Below are 18,632 nucleotides of genomic sequence, written 5' to 3' on the forward strand. Positions count from 1 at the left end.
GAGAAACCCAATTGTTTTCATTACACTTTATTGCCACATTGATCCATCTGAGACAAGGAAAGAAATATCCTGTTTTCAAAATTACATATACTGCAGGAAAGGATGATAGCGTATTTGTGGAAGGATTAACAGTGCTGCCAAATTCTTAAGGGGCAACTTGCTTATTAAAATTCATGAACAGCCAAATAATGGTTTCCGTCTCCAATGCAACAACCATCTTCATTGCATATTTTATTTACAAATTAGAGACCACATATACAAAGCTTAGTTAGAGATGCAATAAATTATTAAAAGCGTGCAAACAACAAGCTGAACTGCTTAGGACATCAGTATGGAAGGAATAGAATTGGCATATATGGAGCACATTCAAGGGTGCTTTGAACCCCACCGATAGATAGTTATATGGGCAACGCTGGCTGACCAAGCAAAACACCACAGCTCTTCCAAAACATGTGCTTGCTTTTGCTGCTGCTAGTAGAAAACTCCTCCCTCCAGCCTGTGATCATTTTCCCAGCTGCATGGAGCCTGGTCTAAAGGGTGGAGCTTAGTCGTATTATTGGCAGTTGGCAGTCTCCCTGTTGGAAGCCTCATCAAATTCCATGGCTTTCCAGCAGTCTACATGGTGATTTCTACCTCTCTGCCTGCCTCCATCAAACCCCACATATCTTAAATGCCAGCCTTATACAGTATTTTCCTCTATCAACAGCTTATGTGGGGGGATGTAAATTAAACCTCAGGTAGATGACCATCTTCCAGTGACTACATAACTAGCATCATCCAATTTTCAGGCAACATAACTCTGAGTGGACTTTTGAGGAATCTGCTTTACAAAACTGTTTCTCTCCCCCCTCCCCTTATATGCACATCTCTTTAGAAAAATAATCACATAAAATGTACATCTTGCTCTGCAGATCTATTTACTATTGATACTGAATCCCATTTGCTGAACAGAATGATGGGCATAGGTTTACACTGACCTGTACCTATATTAGCACTGAGAAGTGAACTCATCACAAAGCACAAATTGGATTCTATTTTTCCCTGAGAACCAGTTGCAATCTCATTTACAGAGCTCTAAACATTTACAGTACTAATCCCTGCTAATCCTTCTCAGGGACCTTCAATGTCACTGATCATCATCCTAGGGGTCAATAAGTATTTTTCAGTAAGACCTGCTCCCCAACTGGCTACTGACTTTTGATTATTTTTTTCTTCCCCTTTTCCTGTAGTGTACGGGATGTCGCTCTGCAGGAGTCAGCACTAGGAGCAACAGATGGAGGATATGGTACGTGGAGATTAGGACATCAAGATGACTCAAGTGAATGAATGTATGCCATGTTTATCATAATGAGGGATTCATAAATCCAGGGCATACATTTCCTAGTTGGCCTGTTTGTCATTTTCTCCTGATATTGCTTTGCAGGAGTTGGGTGGGAAATATCTGCACATGCATTTACTAAATTTTCATAAGATTACTATTCAGGTGAATATACCAACTGGTATATACAATATTTTTGCAATAAGCTTTTTAATATTATGTTTTTGGTTCACTTTTGAACTCAATGCCTTGTGTGGCAATTTCCTTTTTGGGGAAGATTCTACTTCTGCTACATTGGGAAATGTGCAAAAATTCCTTCTCGCCCACCAGAAATGTTTTTCAGACCTCTGGGTTGATTACCGTTTGCCTGCTCCTGACCCAAAGGGGCATTTGTGCCTATAGCAGCCTAGGAGCCAGAATAAATTAAGAAGTATTTCCCACCATAATGCAGCAGAAATTGAAGAAAAATCTCATACACATCTTGCTGAAAGCACAGCCATTCTCTTTGGGTAAGAAGTCAACAATACTAAGGTTGTTCAAGAGGCTTCATATTGCTAGGACCACATTTGAAATTACAATCCAAATACAAGAACTATAACATCTTGATATACTGGGACACACAAGCTCCAACTACTTCAAAACACTTCCTTCTTCCCAAGCAGAACATCACTTCTTGCAAATTGAACTTCCTCTTCTTTAAGCACTTTAAGTCCCTTCTTCCTTCTGTACTCCTCATACACACTTCTCAAAAGTACCAGCCACAGTTTCAGCTGTTGGTGGGATTCCTCCTCTTTCAAACCTTTCTAAATGCTTACAGTTTTAGTAGTAAGCTGTGCACTCGTCTCCAAACCCAGTGCTGGAGTGCACATCACTATTCTCTGTTAGAAGTGGCTCCCTCCTCCACAGCTCAGAACCCCAGCACTATTTCAGCACCATAGACAGCTCCCTGCATTCCTTTAAACTCTGCTCTGTGTTCCACTTGCAACCTGGTGCCTACCCTTTAGGAAATTCTTATTCCTCCAGAGTCCAGGGTTCAGGTGTGTATAAGATACTCATGCATGCATGCATGCTTAAATTACTAATTATAATTTTAAGCATGAATAATAACAATGCTTCTCCAAAAGCTTAGCATTTAATACTAATTAAAAAATAAACCTGTCTGCAACCTTGAGAAGAAAGGCAGGAAATAAAAGGAAATGGGTGGAAGGAGAAGTGACAGAAGAGAGATAAGAAGTTGATACATTTTTAAATGTCATTTAGTTTTCAAGGAAGAGGTACAGATGTTTCAGGAAGCAATGAGTTCCAGAGAACAGCACTAACAAGACAAAAGGACAGATACATGAAATTAAAAGTATAACCTGAGCTTCAGCTGAGTTTATTTTTACTAAACTTTCAGCTTTAAACATCTTGACAGATGGATTTATAGGCTAGACAAAGAATTTAAGCTATTTTTAATTCATTGCATCTCAGCTCCACTTAATCTCATCTACCAATATGGACTAGTCAGTCTACCATTCATTCTTTGCTGCATTCTTACAGCAAACTGCATAGTTTGCATCCCCTCTATACTGTAGGTTACTCTTATGGTCTTGCATATTTCTCTGTACTCCTCACAACCCACCTTTGGTCCACCTCTTTCCCTACAATTTTTTTTATACAGAAAGGACTCCATTTAAAGCCATTGGGCATTATAATCTTGACTCATATAAATACATATTTATCATTTCAAATATACACTACATTTACAATTGTTGCTTCAGAGCAGAGACAGGTTTACTGAGCTGTCAGAACAATGCTAAAATCTTTCTGTTGCACTTTAAAATTAAACTGAAGCATGCAGAAATTAGTCCTTCCTTTGTAGGAAGGACCATTTGTTGGTCATTTCACTTCTGACAGCTTCCTGTGAAACTTTCAATTACTTGCAAGCATTTAAAAGACCATGTAAGCAAGGGAGCTTTTCTGATTTCTCTCCCGTTTCACATTGCAGAAGTTTATTTTCCACTCCTGAATATAGGATACCCTCCAGAATAGGGTTCAATCCAACATAAACGGATCTGCAACTGGAAAAACAGGAATCCTTCCAGCTTATAAGTAGTAGTGCTTTGTTGTTTGTTTGTTTGTTTGTTTGTTTGTTTGTTGAATAATGCCCCCTATTTCAGCTCTATTCTCTTTGTTCCGCCTCCCCACAAAAACAACCATTCTTTAACCTTCTTTGTCTAGATGAATCTGTTATGCCTTGCAAATTCTATCTAATCATTAAGATGCAGTCTATTTACCTTAGTACAAAAAAGCATTATATTTTCTATACTATTAATTATTGCTTTCTCACGTTTACCATATCTGGCTCATAGATATGTAACTACCATGCAACCCTTGTAGAATTTTTTATTAAGCAATGATAAACATTACAAAATCAAATAGGAAAAAAAACTCAAGAGCCCTTAGTGACTCTTGTCTAGCTAATGAATGGCCACAAATGCTTACAAATTCATTCTTTTGGTATCATTTATGAATATAATTGTTATGGGGCAGCACGTATAAAGAGGTGCTGCTCTTATCTGAATATTTTTTCTCAATCAAAGCTAATTTAATGGTAAGCTTTCTAATAAGAATACAGGTTTTTGAACCTCAGGGGTATATGTAAAAACACTGATTAATTATATTCTTCCATCCTTGTTAGAGGCTAATTGTGAGTGGCTGCCTTCCATGATTGTGGCAGGTTAAGTGGCAATCTTTTTATATCACTTCAAACACTTTGCTTAAAAAGGGAGAGATGTCTACATTTAATGTGTATCTGAGCCAAGTGTAAAGTGATGCATCTCAGGGCAAAACAATCTTAATTCCACATAACCGCCCATGTAGTCTTAATGGGAGGTGACTGACCAGGAAGAAGACCTTGGGGCTTTAGTAGATAGCTCAGTGAATCTATTGACCCGGTGTGCCACTGCTGTGAAAAAGGCCAATTCCCTGCAAGGGATCATTTGGAAAGAAATTGAAAATAAAACTGCCGATACCATAGTTACACAAATCCGTGATCAAGGGGGTGGAGGTTGCAGCGTTTGGGACTCTTCAGTTGGAGAAAAGGTGAGGAAGAGAGGACATGATGTAAGCTTATAGAATTCTGCATGGCATTGAGAAAGGGGCTAAAGACACATTTTATCTCTCTCATCCTACGCTAGAACAGCATGGATATCCAATGAAGCTGAATCTTCAAAGATTCAGGACAGATTTTTCGAAGTACTTCTTAACTCAGCTCATAGTTAATCTGTGGAACAAGGATCTGAAGAAGTGTGCATGCACACGAAAGCTCATACCAAGAACAAACTTGGTCTCTAAGGTGCTACTGGAAGGAATTTTGTTATTTTTTATTTTGTTTTGACTGTGGAACAAGAGGCAGTGATGGTCATGAATCTGGATTTCTTTAAAAGAGGATTAGAAACATTCATGGAGAACAAAGCTATCAATGGCCACTAGCTATGAAGACTATGCTTTGACTCTGCCAATGGATGCGGCAATGTTTCTGAATACCAGTTGCTGGAAACCACAGGTGGGTTGAGTGCTCTTGTGCTCAGGTGCTGCTTGCGGGTTTCCCACAGGCAGAGGCATTATAGGAACAGGATGCTGGGCAAGTTGGGCCTCTGATTCAACAGGCTCTTCTTATGTTCTTCCCAGCACAACTCAGTTTTGACTAGCAGGGCTGTAATAGGTTTGGAGCATTGCATCCAAAAGACATTGCTTCTCACCCAAGCTGTGTTTTGATCTCTAAAGCCAATTGATAGTTTATCCTCATACATACCATGCATGCACATCCACTCAAATAAACTCGGTACATGAGGAAGAAGTGCTGCTGCTAGGGGAGGTGATCCTGATGGTTGTACCTCATTGCTGAAATTTCCTTCTCTTCACTACCATTCAAGCCCAATAATCCTTTGGGAGCATAATAAAATCAATCTGCTTTGACTTTTGGTACCTATAGTTCGGTTCAATTGGTTTTGGGGAAATTTTAACACAGTTTGTGCACTTAAAATAATGTGTTTTTAGAACCCTTTTTAAACTCTTTGTTTTAAGTCTTGCAAGTTAGGTGGGGTAGGAATGTAAACAAGTACATATTTAGGGCGCAGCTTTCCTTTAGCTATTAACACACCTTGACAAAGGATGGAAACGGGAGGGAATGATATCGACAGTGCTATCAGATGGTGATTTATTTAAACAAACAAGTTGTTACATTTGTCCCCTCTAAATGGTGCATTTAAAATTTAATCAGGCACAGGGGGGGAATTCCATCTTTCAATGACAGAAAAGGTCTTCCTGAACTGAGACAGCCATAAATAATGAGTAAGATAACAAATCTGAACAAAATTTGAATGAGTTTGAAGCAAATGCCACTGCTACAATTCACATAAATTAAATATTATCCAGAGATGAAAGGCAATACTAAAATATAACCATAGTTATAGTTATAGTCTCTACAGCAGCCTTCAGCAACCTGATGCCTTCCAGATGTTTTGGACTATAACTCCCATCATCCTTAATTATTAGTCATAATGGCTGTGGTCCAAAACAACTGGAGGGCACCAGATTGGGGAAATCTGCTCTACAATATCTAAAGAACAGAGCTGACAGTTCCTACACACCTACCTGGGAGTAAGCCACATTGTGAACTTAATGGCACTGAGTAGATATAACTGCAGAGCAGGTAAAACTTTTGTCACCATCTGACTTCTCTGCTTTTGCTGCTGCTCCCTGCTGAAGGGAGAAGAGAGATGTCAGAGCATCCCTGAAGGACCCTAGAACCACCACTCACCACTGATTTGCAGCAGCTGGTCTTGACACTGTACCTTTGGGTCAGGTAGGGACTTCTCAGGTCAATGCGAATGGTTTGAGTGCTAGGGCGAGGTACTGCATTTTTGTTTATCTGCTAGTTAGTTGGTAGGAGAATTGTTGTATTTGTTTTTATGTATTGCTAATGTTTTCCTTATTACTGTTTATGGAACTGGTGTGCTGTTTTTGTTTTCCCCATACATTGTATGGAATATTAACGTATTAGATGGTTTCTTCCCCCTGGCTTCCCCCCTCCCTCATGGTATAATGTATTTGCATACCTTTTTCTCTGATATAAGTTGCATGCAGACCTTTGGGTGACAAGCAACTAATAAGTTTAATAAACAATATGTAAACTAATAAATAAAATTAAGGGAGCTGAGTTGATGCTGGGCATGCCTGATATAATGAGCTCCCAAGAGAAATAAACAAAAGTGAATGTTACTTTAAAATTGTATTACATTTCTTTCACAACAGTTACAACGTTTCTTCTTTAATCTAAGGTGGTGTGGAACTGGTAAATGTACTGTATCAGAATCACATTTTCTACCTAATTGTTAAGCCTGGCACCACTAGACAATGAGTGCTTTGGAAGCGTGTGATCAACTTACAGGTACAGTGTGACAAACCCAGTAGCCTTTCATCAAAATTGCAATCTGGCAGATCACAATCACAGATCATTATGATGGCACACAGGTCTAGCATATCAGAGTACCTTATTTATCATGGTTTTAGACCTGTGCGCCTGAAGTTTTTAAGATCAATTGTTTTAGCTCAATTGTTTTACAAGATTCAAATCTAGGTTGATGCCAATTTAAGGTCACTGGAAGTTGCGTAATCTAATCTAAATTCCTTACTGTGGGATGTGTTTTGAATGCTATTCTGCATTTTGAAGCTGGTCTCCACTTCATTTTCACACAGGCCTGGCTACAATTCAGTTTGGACCCGGCTGGCTGGCTGGTAGTTCTGCTTGATTCACATGAAAGCCACTGGATAAAAGCCAGGATGTTAAGGTTATGTTATTTTGGAAATGTGCTAAGAGGAAGGCATGCTTGGCAAACCCTCACCGTGATCAACTCCCACCCGGAAACCTATGTCCCACTGTGGTAGGATGTGTGGATCCAGAATTGGCCTCCAGTCATTTACGGACTCATTGTTAAAACCGTGTTCATAGAAGACAATCTTACTCAGCTATGAGTGATAGAAGAAGAAGAAGAAGAAGAAGAAGAAGAAGAAGAAGAAGAAGAAGAAGAAGAAGAAGAAGAATTTTGGTTTTTCACCACTATGTTTAGGTCTCAATAATGCAAAAGACCTAATGAGGAAATACCTGCTGGATACTGAACAACAGCAGAGGTCCCATTTCAGTTCAAATAAATCTATGGTCTTTCAGCAGAGGAAGATAAAGTGAGAGCTGGGCCATCAAACTTCAGAAATGTAGTCAAATTTCTTAAGCCATGATATTCTTTTCAGTCATATAAAGGACTAAGATATGCAAAGTGGGGATTCTGACTCTTCCACCGGCAGCAGCTGTCTGTACTGCATTGCAAATTATTTTAAAAGCTGGTGCCATCGAGTTAAATGAGCAGCCCCCTAGATTACAGCCCAAGTCTGCCAGTACAGGAAATTAAATCCTTCCTATTCTCAATTTCTAGGAGTGTGGTGTGTCCAACAATATATAGATAAGCATAAGTAATCAAAAAATTCTCTCTCTCTCTCATATAAGATTAAATTATTAGGGGTTTTGAACATTAGTCTGCAGAAGTTTCTACATGAATAGCCCAAGAGTGTAAATATTTGAATGCAATCTGACCTTGAAGTACAAATAGAAATGAAGCCCATTATCATCCAAAAATTAAATTAGGGTCTATAATGAAAACAGTACTCCGCTATCAGAAATCATCTCTAGATGCAATACCGAACCATAGAAAAGGGGAAGTATGTGTTGATTTATACAGTACTACTACTCCTTAAAAAAAAAAAGAACTATTTTTTAATTTTTAAAAATGAAACATTTTACATGAAATACTCTGCTCAAAGTGTAAAGATGACAGAAATTAGGAAGGTGTAACAAAGGGTATAGAAACAGAGGAGGAGATAAGAGGGAAATATCGAGGGGAAAAGAGTTGCATCTTCAGTGTTCATTTAAACCAGGTATGTTCAAAGTCCGTTTTGGGGGTCTAATCTGGTTTAATCTGGCCCCTGTGGCAGAGGTGGAGCTTCATTCACTGGCACCAGGGGCAGGGAGCAGGTGGGGCGGGGCTGGCATGCATGCTGGGGTGCCCTGCCCAAAGGGGCAGGGCACGCATACTGGGGGCGGGGTGGGGTCATGTTCTGGGGGTGGGGCAGCAAGCCTGTGGGGGTGGGGCACCCAGTGCGGGCGGGAGGGCAGCCGTGATGGAACTCCACCAGGATTGCGCAGAAGGGATTCCGCCCCTGCCCTATGGTAGTTTACTTCCCTACTTCCTGGGGTAAAAAACTTCAATCCTAAAAAAAGGTCAACAGCTTTGGTTGGCCCTTTGGTCAGCCCTCACGGCACTTCACTTCATCAAATCTGGCCCTCTTTGAAAAAAGTTTGGACACCACTGATTTTAAACCAACACTTGAGAAACCTTTTCAGTCCAAAGGCTGCATTCCCTCTTGGCTGATGTTCAAAGGGCCACATACCAGCGATGGGAGGGACCAAATACAAAAAGTGGGTGTAACCAAAAGCGAAAGTGGGTGCAGCAATGTGAAAGAGGTCAGAGGTTTCTATTTCAAAAAATAAATTTTATTAAGTTTTATAGAGAAAAATACAAAACTTAATATCGTTTCCCTTTTTTAACCAAACCAATACTTTTCTCTAAATCCAATAAAGGGGGAGAGAGAGAGGAATAGAGAAGAAAGAAAGAAAGAAAGAAAGAAAGAAGGAAGGAAGGAAGGAAGGAAGGAAGGAAGGAAGGAAGGAAGGAAGGAAGGAAGGAAAGCAGAAAAGAAGTTAAAAGAGAAAGATAGAAAAAATACTCAGAAAGTAAAGAACTTCCTATTCTTCATCTGTCTGATATATAAAAACAATATTCACTTCATCCAATCCAGCACCCAACAAAGCCACTTTCTATAAATAAATATTATCTTTAATCCTCAAATCCAGCTATCTTTATTTCATTTTCTTCTTCACGCAAAAAAATCTATGAGAGGTTTCCAGTCTTTAACAAATGTTAATGTAAAGTTGTTCAGTGATTGCTCATGAGTAACCAGCCGGACTCTGAGGTTCCTAAACTAAGTTTCTTTATTGTGCAGATATGTACAGTGCAGCGACAAAAAGTGCGTCTAGCTCATCCTTCGCCAGAGTCCGGGAATTACCCCTTCCGGTTCTTTGCCCAGCATAAAAGCCGCGGGATGTGGAACCCCCGCCTACCCCCTCTGCGTCCTTCCCCCCTGCGCAAGTGGGGAGGCGGAAGAGGTGTCTCCCCTCCAGCCTCTGCTTGGTGCGAGGGCTCTCCTTCCCTGTCAGAGCCCTGACTCCTACTTCCCGGTCCCGTCTCTCCCTCCCCACTAGAGGGATCACTGCCTTCCTCACTGGAGGAAGATGAATTGCTAAGCAGTTGGGGCGTGGGCTTGCGATACCGATAAAGCCCTGGCAACTCTTTGCCTTGAGGTGAGGGCAGCACCCTGACAGTTAACAATGACTTTTCTCTGATTAAACATGCTAATTTTGCCATCTCCACCAAGTCTGTCAGTTTCTATATATACACACACACACACGCACACACACACAAAAAAATCCATCCAAGCAAGCAAGAGGAATTATCCCAGTTCAGGAACACATTCCAGCCAAGCAAAAGCAAGGCATGGAGCATAGCCAGTGAGAAGTTGTGGCCGGTGGAGGGCACATCCCAAGGGGGTAGGCCTGTGTTCAGCCCCTGGGAATGAAGTTTACCAAATATAAAGCCATCCATATGTCAGAAGACAGAGTATTGCATATGAATGGAACACACAGAGTGGAGGGATGATGACTATAAACAGAACATGTTCCTATGAGTTTGTGAGTTAAAGGATACTGACAGAAAAGGTGGAACAAGGATTTGATAATAGGTTTGGTTGGCACTCATATTTAGGCTATGGTATGACAAAACAAAAGTGCATAAAGGATTTGGAAACCACAAAGTCCGAAGATCTCTATATGAAATATGGGATAGGTATAAAAACCTATTAGAACAAAAAACACCATGGTGGTTGTCACCTTTGGAAGCAATGAGTGTAAAAGAAATAAATATGAGTAAAAATTGGGCCACATATGAAAAGTTAGTAAGAGAAGAAGGAAATAATTGGAAAATTAAACCTTATGAAGAGGTAAAAGAATATGTAAATGATTGGTTGCACTATCGCCAAATTAATGAAATGTTTAAAGAAGATTTAAAGAAAAACTGAATCGAAATTTGAAATGGAAATATTAAATAAATTTAAAACATTCAAAAATGTATAAATTGCTGTTGGAATGGCATCTGAAAGATGAAGAGGTTACCGTAAGTCAGTTATGACACATTGGGCCAAAGACTTTGGTTATAATATACAGCTAAAAGACTGGGGGAAATTATGGAAAGAAGGAACAAAATTTACTGCATGCAATCCTTTGAAAGAAAATGTAATGAAAATGATGTATAGATGTTAATTACACCAGTGAAATTAGCTAAAATGTATAAAATAAATAATAAACATTGAAAATGTAAGGAAAAGGGAGGCACCTGTGGTAGGAATGTAAGAAAGTGAAAGGCTTCTGGGAAATGATTTATAATGAGATGAAAAAATGTTGAAATATACATTTATTAAAAAACCAGAAGCATTTTTACTTGGTATTGTAGGAACTGACATTAAAAGACAAGATAAAAAAACTGTTTTTATATGTGACAACTGCAGCAAGAGTATTATTGGCACAGACATGGAAGCAGGAAGCACTACCGACGAAAGAGGGATGGCAGATGAAATTGATGGACTACGCAGAATTGGATAAGATGACAGAGAGAATTCGAAACCAGCGGGACCAGAAATTGTTGAAAGATTGGAGTAAATATATGAGTTATTTGAAATACAATTGTAACCAACTGACTACGCTTGTAGGACTACAAGAAGGTTTGTAAGGAGAACTATATGAAATATTGCAGAAAAGATTTATGAGAATGGATTTTAAGTTACGGATTATTAAAAGTAATAGGATAACAAATGTAAGATTAAGAGATGAGGTTTGAAAATCATTAGACGCGGTTGATGGAAGTCTCATGCTAAAATAGCCAAAATGTTGTGTAAGATGGGATGAGATGAGATGATGAGATGAGATGAGATGAGATGAGATGAGATGAGATGAGATGAGATGTTTGGAAAATGTATGTAAATACTAATAAAAATGTATATTAAAAAGAAAAGAAAAGGTGGAACATGGAATAAAAATGAAGTATTGATGGTCAAGGAGGAGAAGGGCTGTAGCTCAGTGGTAGACAATCTACATTGTATGCAGAAGGTCCCAGGTTCAATCCCCGGTATCTCCAGATAGTCCCCCTGCCTGAAACCCTAGGAAGCCACTGCTATTCAGGATAGACAATGCTGAGCTAGATTGACTTATGTTCCTATGAGGAAATGCAAGCACTTGAAAGCAGGAGTCAGAAATGATCAAAACCCGAAAGCAGAAGAACATAGGTGGCAATGAGAATTAAACAAGCCTGAATTAAATATACAGTGCATTAAGTACATTGGGAGACATCAAGCATCGTCCAAGCAGACTTCCACAATGGGACTTCCCATTCTTTTCACGAATGTTTCTCCCAGGTGCACAGTGGCCTGTGTGGGAGGGAAGGAAAGAAGATCCATACTGCCAACAGAAATGCATTCCATGGGAAGGCAACCACAGCCAAATACTAAGCACATTACTGACAACATGAGAGATAACCAATGTTTCAGTTCTAACAGGAGAAGGAATTTAAATTTGAACCTGGAGTATCGTATTTTGGTTGAAATCTTGGCAAATGGTTGGCAAAGTATTTTTTTTAAAGTACATCTGTAGTATATGAGTCTTATTCACAAACAGCACAAGGCAGAACACACATTCTACTACAAAGAAATGGCATACCATCTGTCAGTTGTACATGGCACATAGAAGTGAATGAAACAGGAAACAGTGGCTGCCACATTTTGTGGCAGGGGCATAAGAATGGTAATACATGGTAGTACTCAAATCCATTAACTTGAAATGTTATTGCCAAGTTTCAGTGGCATGGAGTAAGTGGTTGGAGGACTGCAGCACTAAAGACAAGTGCTGGTGACACAGAAAGCCGTTCCAGGAATTCATTACTTCTGAAACAGAACAGGAGGCAAGTTCCTCAGTGTCTGTACCAGTGCCAAACCACAGAAGGCAGAGAGGGTTTAAGCATTCAGCAAAACAAAGCTGAAGATGTCCATTAAATGCACAGCCTATTTCTATGCATAAAATCAAAACACAACTGATAAATCAGCTACATGAAAATGAATCTGAAAGTTCAGTGATGGGTTTGAAACGAACCGCAACAGAATGATTATTTTTTTAATCAAATTATTCCAAGAAATCAGAAATAGGAAAAAGCAACTCATTTTAATTTGGCTATAAACTACCATGATCACCCAACTTAACACATTAAGACTGCTGTCCTATACACCATGAGTTGGAAAGGCTGGTCTCAGGAAGGCTTCCATGCACAGCTGCCTGGCTGCTGTATATAATTGCTTTTTTAGATCATTTAGGGCCAATTCAAGCACAGCCTTTTTCCTCCGGGATGCAGCCTTTACACTAAGGCTGCTCATCTCAACTGCACAGCAGCAGTTTTTTTAAAAGCATTCCTCCTGGGAAATACATGTAAATAATTACATTGGAGTTTAAACTAATACAGTTTAAGAACAGTCTGGTTTAAGAACAATTTGGTTTACAAACTCTGCAAAACCGGAAATAGTGTCTTGGTTTGAGAACTTTACCTCAGTCTAAGAACGGGATCCAAACCGTGGAAGGGCAGCGGCGGCGGGAGGCCTCTTTAGGGAAAGCGCACCTCGGTTTAAGAACGGTTTTGGTTTAAGAACGGATTAAGTTCATAAACCGAGGTACCACTGTAATTTGGTACAGCAGGAAATGGTGGCTTTGTTCCTCACACATGTCACCAGGTAACTCATAGGTTTATGTTTATTTAATTATTCATTAAATTTCTATACTGCCCTTCATCCAAGGATCACAAGGTGATCACAAAAAATACAAAAATGTATAACAGAGTAACAAGCAAAAACAATAACACCCCCCCTGCAAAGGATAGATTACTGGATTTGTCTTGATGGCACACAACTAAAAAAGGATACACTACCTAATACAGTACATGTACCCCCAAAAAATGGTGAGCAGCAACAGGTTGCATGGATTTTCTTCTGCTCTAGACAGACACCAGTTGCCACAGCAACTGATTGCTGGCAACTTTTTTTAAAAAAAGTCAGGCAAGATTGGCCAGAGTGGTAGAAAAGAGCTGCATACTTTTTAAATATTCTGAACACACTTTTAAAGTTAATATCTAGATGTCATTTTACTCTATTAAGATGCGGAAACTCTATTAAGAAAGCATCCTCACCAATGTGCTGGAGAGGGTGTAACACAGTTGGTATGACATTCCTTAAGTGGTGGCTATGTGAACACGTGCAGCCATTCTGGGAGAGAGCATTTATAGAAATAAGCAATATTACAAACTAGCAGGTACACTGTAATTCAAGTCTGGGTTTACCGGCAATATTCAAAGAAGACCAGCTCAATTTACAGTACAAGGAACTTACTACTTTTCTTTCAGTGGCAGCACGACTCCCAACATAACACATAGAATTGGAAAGGACATCACATCACATCACATCACATGATGGAGAAAGACTGTATGGACAATTGCTACATCAGAAAAAAACTGACAAAAAGGGTGCACACCTTGAACAGCACACATGATGCGGATGACTTTGTTGAAATATATGGTAGCCGTTCATAAGATTTTCTAACGAACTTTCCAGCAACTGGCATCTGCAGAGTTCACAAACACGGTTGTGGCAGGACATAATGAATTTATCATCTGTCCCAGAAAGGAGTGGGGAGGTGCAAAGAGGAACTTTGTGTTGTGATTATAATTTGTTGAAAACCAATAAAAATCTTTATTAAAAAAAATATTTTGAATGCATCTACTGTGTAATCGTTCTTGTTTCTCCTTACAACAATGCTGTAAAATGCATCCGAATTTGCTAAAGTTAATACACTGTGGCTATTTTAACAATCCTACTGCAGAGTGTTTTGCTTTAGCTACCAAATTTTTAGATGAAATTGCCTCTTACTCTGAACCCCAGTTCCCAAAAAATACACTGCAATCAGATACAATTATTGTGATATTATTACAGATATTGGGGTGGGACGAGAGAGATGTCCATTTAAGCATTCATCTGTCCTAGAGATGCCATCTAACTATTGCAATGTGGTTGTAATTCCTATCTTGGAGCTTTCATCTTCTTCTAAATAAAAATTTGTCATTATTTCTGCTGTCTCATCAATACCTTCGAAAGTAAACTACATCCTTATGCCTGAATCATGGATTTACATCTTACTAGTTATGGACAAACTTAGCCTGGCACCGGGGGGGGGGGGGACAGAGAGCAGACGGGGGCATGGCTGGCATGTGTCCTGGGGGTGTGGCGACCAGCGTGGGCAGGGGAGCAGCCACGATGGCACCCCACCGGGATGGCGCTGCCGGGGGCGGTACGCTCCCCACACTCCCCTCTTCCTCCACCAGTGCTTATGCTGTGGAAACAGGTGAGCATCTGAATACCATGTTCCATCTGCATGGTGATACTTCTCCAAGCCCTGCTGAACAGGCTACATGCATCTACGGCCACCAACTGACTAGCTGCTGCAATCCATTGATTAGGGTCACTGGTTTCAATGGGAAGATTCCAATATACTTTTATGCTTAACTCAGATTCATAAGCACTCGTGACTTTATTTACCAATTCTCTTGCAACCTGAAAATCCCTTCTGGCCCCTTACACACCATTCCTGAAAGCAATGCCTCTTCCTCCAGGCCAGGGACAGCCCATCCACAAGGCAAAGCAAGGGAATTGCCTCAGGTGGCAGGATCCACTGGGCCAACAGATCAAGCCTCCAAGAAATGAATCACCCACTGCTTCTGCCTCCGCAATGGGGCAAGGACAGCTACGGCACAATCCTTGGAGGCCAGATCTGCTTCCTCCTAGGCAGCTCCACAACGCTGCCTCTACAGTGGCCTCTTGGCTAATAGGAAATGCTGCTTGTCTCCAGGGAGAGACCATCAGCAGTGCCTCCTATTTGCCAAGAGGCTGCTGTGCAATGAAATCTCTAGAGACCTCTTGGTGAATAGCAGGCACTGCTAGTCTTTTCCCAACACTAGAGTCTCCTGGACTCTGCACCCACCTGGCATGATTCAGAGCAGGCCCCTTTCCCCGCACCGATGGCCTTCGATCCCCACTTCAACTGTCGGGTTAGGTTGTTTTGATTTCCACCCCCTGTTCTCATTGTAGATCTTCACTCATCCCTTCTTCCCAGTTCACCTCCAGTGCCGAAATGTTTTGGGTCAGCCGTGCTTCAGGCCTTTGCAAATCAGCATTAGGCTGTTCTGGCATTTAGAAGAACAATTTATCTGTGTCACACATATTACAGTATATAGCCATCAGCAGGCAGCACCAACCAAACTGTTCTCTCTCTCTCTACTAGCACACAAGACAGCCTGTGAACAGTCAAACTCTTGTTAATGAGACTGCTAAGCTAGGTAAAAAAAATATTCCTGATAATTCACTTAAATCTAATTGATTTGACACAATGTGGTGGACTTGCATGGCTGAAAGGAGGCAAGACAGGCTCTCTAAAACAAAACACATAACTTTATTTCAGTCCCTCTCAAGAATTATTCTATAATAAGTTCAATAAGCAATATCAGCGTTGCAGGGGGTTGTTTGTTTTAAATCTCCAATGCTTTCGTCCTCCCTGCATCCACAGATGCTACAGCTTTGGTGCTGTTGTGTTTCTTTTAACAATATAAATAAAAAAGGAGAAAGTGTATCATGGCACCTGACTCAGGATAATCCTTCATGTATCAGATGAAGTGGAAGGTAGTTCACATAGAAGCGTGTAACATAATAAATTAGTTGGTTTTTATGGTGTCACAAGACACTCCTGATCTTTTTACTGCAACAGTTACCCCTCTGGAAAAATAAAAGAAAGAAAGGTCACAGACCCTTCTGCCGTGCATCGTAAAATGAAAAAGAAAAAGAAAAAAAGCAGGAAAAAAATTGCCCTCTCCATAATAGTCCAAGCATGTTTTAAACAAAGCTCAGTGGATCTTTCCAAGGAAGTATGAACAGGACTGAAGCTTCCACCGACCAATTGTATCCATTGAAATCAAACCAAACTGACATTTTCTTTTCTTTTTTCCCCCCCATGGAAGGGATGCAAGTACACCATTTTTAAGTCAACATAGTAATAATCTTCTTTCTTCACCAAAGTGGAAAAGATTAAAAGCTCTATATTAAAAATAAAAAAATAAAAACCAGAGTAAATGGGGATTATTAGTAAAGCCTTTCAAAGCAGTTTTCAGCCTTCATTGTATTTTTCATCAATAAGGAATTGATTAAAAAAAAACAGCTGCTCAAGTTATATTTTACCAACCCATTAACATTCCACTAAACGGATAGTCAAAGCACAAAACGACTTGAAGTCTAAGAACAAACCCTGATCTTGACAATAGTGGCCAACCCCCCCCCCCACTGGTATATTAAGCACGGGGGCAGGATCTGTAAATAAAAGTACAGAAATTGTTCTCCAAAAGAAGGGGGGGGCCGAGAGAAAGCAACACTAAAATATTCAGATTTAACCTTGAGCACAGCAGAAACATCGCTCTGGTTTAAGTCAGCCAACAGTTAGCAGAATGCTTGAAAGGTTCACACAACAAGACCTACGATTCTGACAACCACAAAAAACCATCATCACTGAAGGGGAAAACCAAGTTCAGCTTTACCGAGCCTAATAACCTACACGCGAAAGCCATGGGGGGCGCACCTACTCAAGGTGCCCAACATGCCCTTCATCCTGAGCCCTCGAGCAATTGCCCTCGTTCCCGGCGCCGCCACCCGAATCCGCAGTGACGAACAGGCGCACGGAGCCCCGGCCGTCTGGTCTGCCCGTGTGCGTGCAGACAAGATGCCCGAGGACCCCTCTGCCTACTAGAGAGGGCTGGAGAGGAACGGCCCTGGGCATCGAGGCAGTTGTTTAACGCCAAATAGACATGGAAATTGGCGTGAGAGGAGGGGAGGTCAGCGACGAGGAGATCTGCAGAGAGAGGCTTAAGGCAACAAGACGTGACTGCACGAATCAGATGGGAGAGGGAGAGAGGGAGATCTCTCCTCCAGCGAGTGCCAAGAGGGGAAATTGCACAGAGATAAGAGCACAATCCCGGCCGTGAAAAGAGGGGAGGCGATAGGAGGAGGAGGAGGGGATCCGGCGAATCCATAGGCAGATGGAAACCCAGGGAAACGGGTGGGAGAAGGGAGGGCGAGAGATGAGACGGGCGGAAAGAGCAGGCAAGGGTAAGGAGAAATGGCAGCTGGAGACTCGCCAGGGCGGGCGCTTCCAAAGGGCTCGGACGGGCGGCCACCAAGGCGCAGGCGAGGCACGTCTCCGCGCCGGGCTTACCTGGCAGTCGGTGCCGGTGACCCCCGGCGGGCAGGCGCAGCTATAGGCAGGCTGAGGCGAGAGGAAAAGCAGCGGCAGGCGGTGAGGCACGGCGGGGAGCTTGGCCAGCGCCGAGGAGCAGGTGCCGTTGTTCCGGCAGGGCTGGCTGAGGCAGGGGTCGGCGGGGCTGTCGAGGGGCGCGGCGGCGGTTGGCCCGGCGAGACAGGCGCGGCGCTGGGCCAGGCTGAGGAGCAGCAGGAGGAGCGGGGCGGCGCAGGACATGGTGGCGGGTCCCGGGGGCTCCCGGGGCGAAGGCGAGAAGGGAGCCCGGGTCTCGGTTCTCCGGCTCCCGGCGAGAAGAAGTCGAGGCGCAGGAGACGCCTCAGCTGCTACCCGGCTCTGGCAACGCGCGGGCGGAGACTGGGGAGGGAGTGGCCGGCATGGAGAAGCGCCGGCGCCGGCAGCCGGAAGAGGGCGCTCCCGCCCAGCGCAGCGCCGCCAAGAGCGCCCTGGTGCTAAGAGGGGCGCAGGAGGCCAGGCAAGCGCAGGGAGAAGGGCGGTGACTTGCCTACGGGCAAGCTGGGTCCTTGGTGAGAGAGTTCACCTCCTGGGCGCCATTATGCCACTGAGGGGTAATAGGGAGACAAGGGCCAGCTGGGCAGGATTCAAATCCTCAGCCAGCTTGTTGGGTGACCTTGGAGCCAGAGTCCACCACACAGGGTGGTTGTGACGATGGGGTACGACGGGAACGGGGAAAACCCATGTAGGCTGTTTTGAGCTCTGTGGAGG

General features: G+C 42.1%; 1 protein-coding gene across 1 annotated transcript in view; it reads right to left on the bottom strand.

The window, feature by feature from the left end:
* DNER (delta/notch like EGF repeat containing) overlaps window positions 1-18,302 on the bottom strand; it is a 105,727-nt gene extending 87,425 nt beyond the window's left edge. Inside the window, exon 1 of the mRNA XM_033150337.1 lies at window positions 17,865-18,302. Coding sequence (XP_033006228.1) covers window positions 17,865-18,125 — 261 coding nt within the window. The 5' untranslated portion in view covers window positions 18,126-18,302. The remainder of the gene's footprint in view (window positions 1-17,864) is intronic.
* Between the last annotated feature and the right edge of the window lie 330 nt (window positions 18,303-18,632).

This window comes from Lacerta agilis, chromosome 5, assembly GCF_009819535.1.
Source record: "Lacerta agilis isolate rLacAgi1 chromosome 5, rLacAgi1.pri, whole genome shotgun sequence".
Lineage (NCBI taxonomy): Eukaryota > Metazoa > Chordata > Lepidosauria > Squamata > Lacertidae > Lacerta > Lacerta agilis.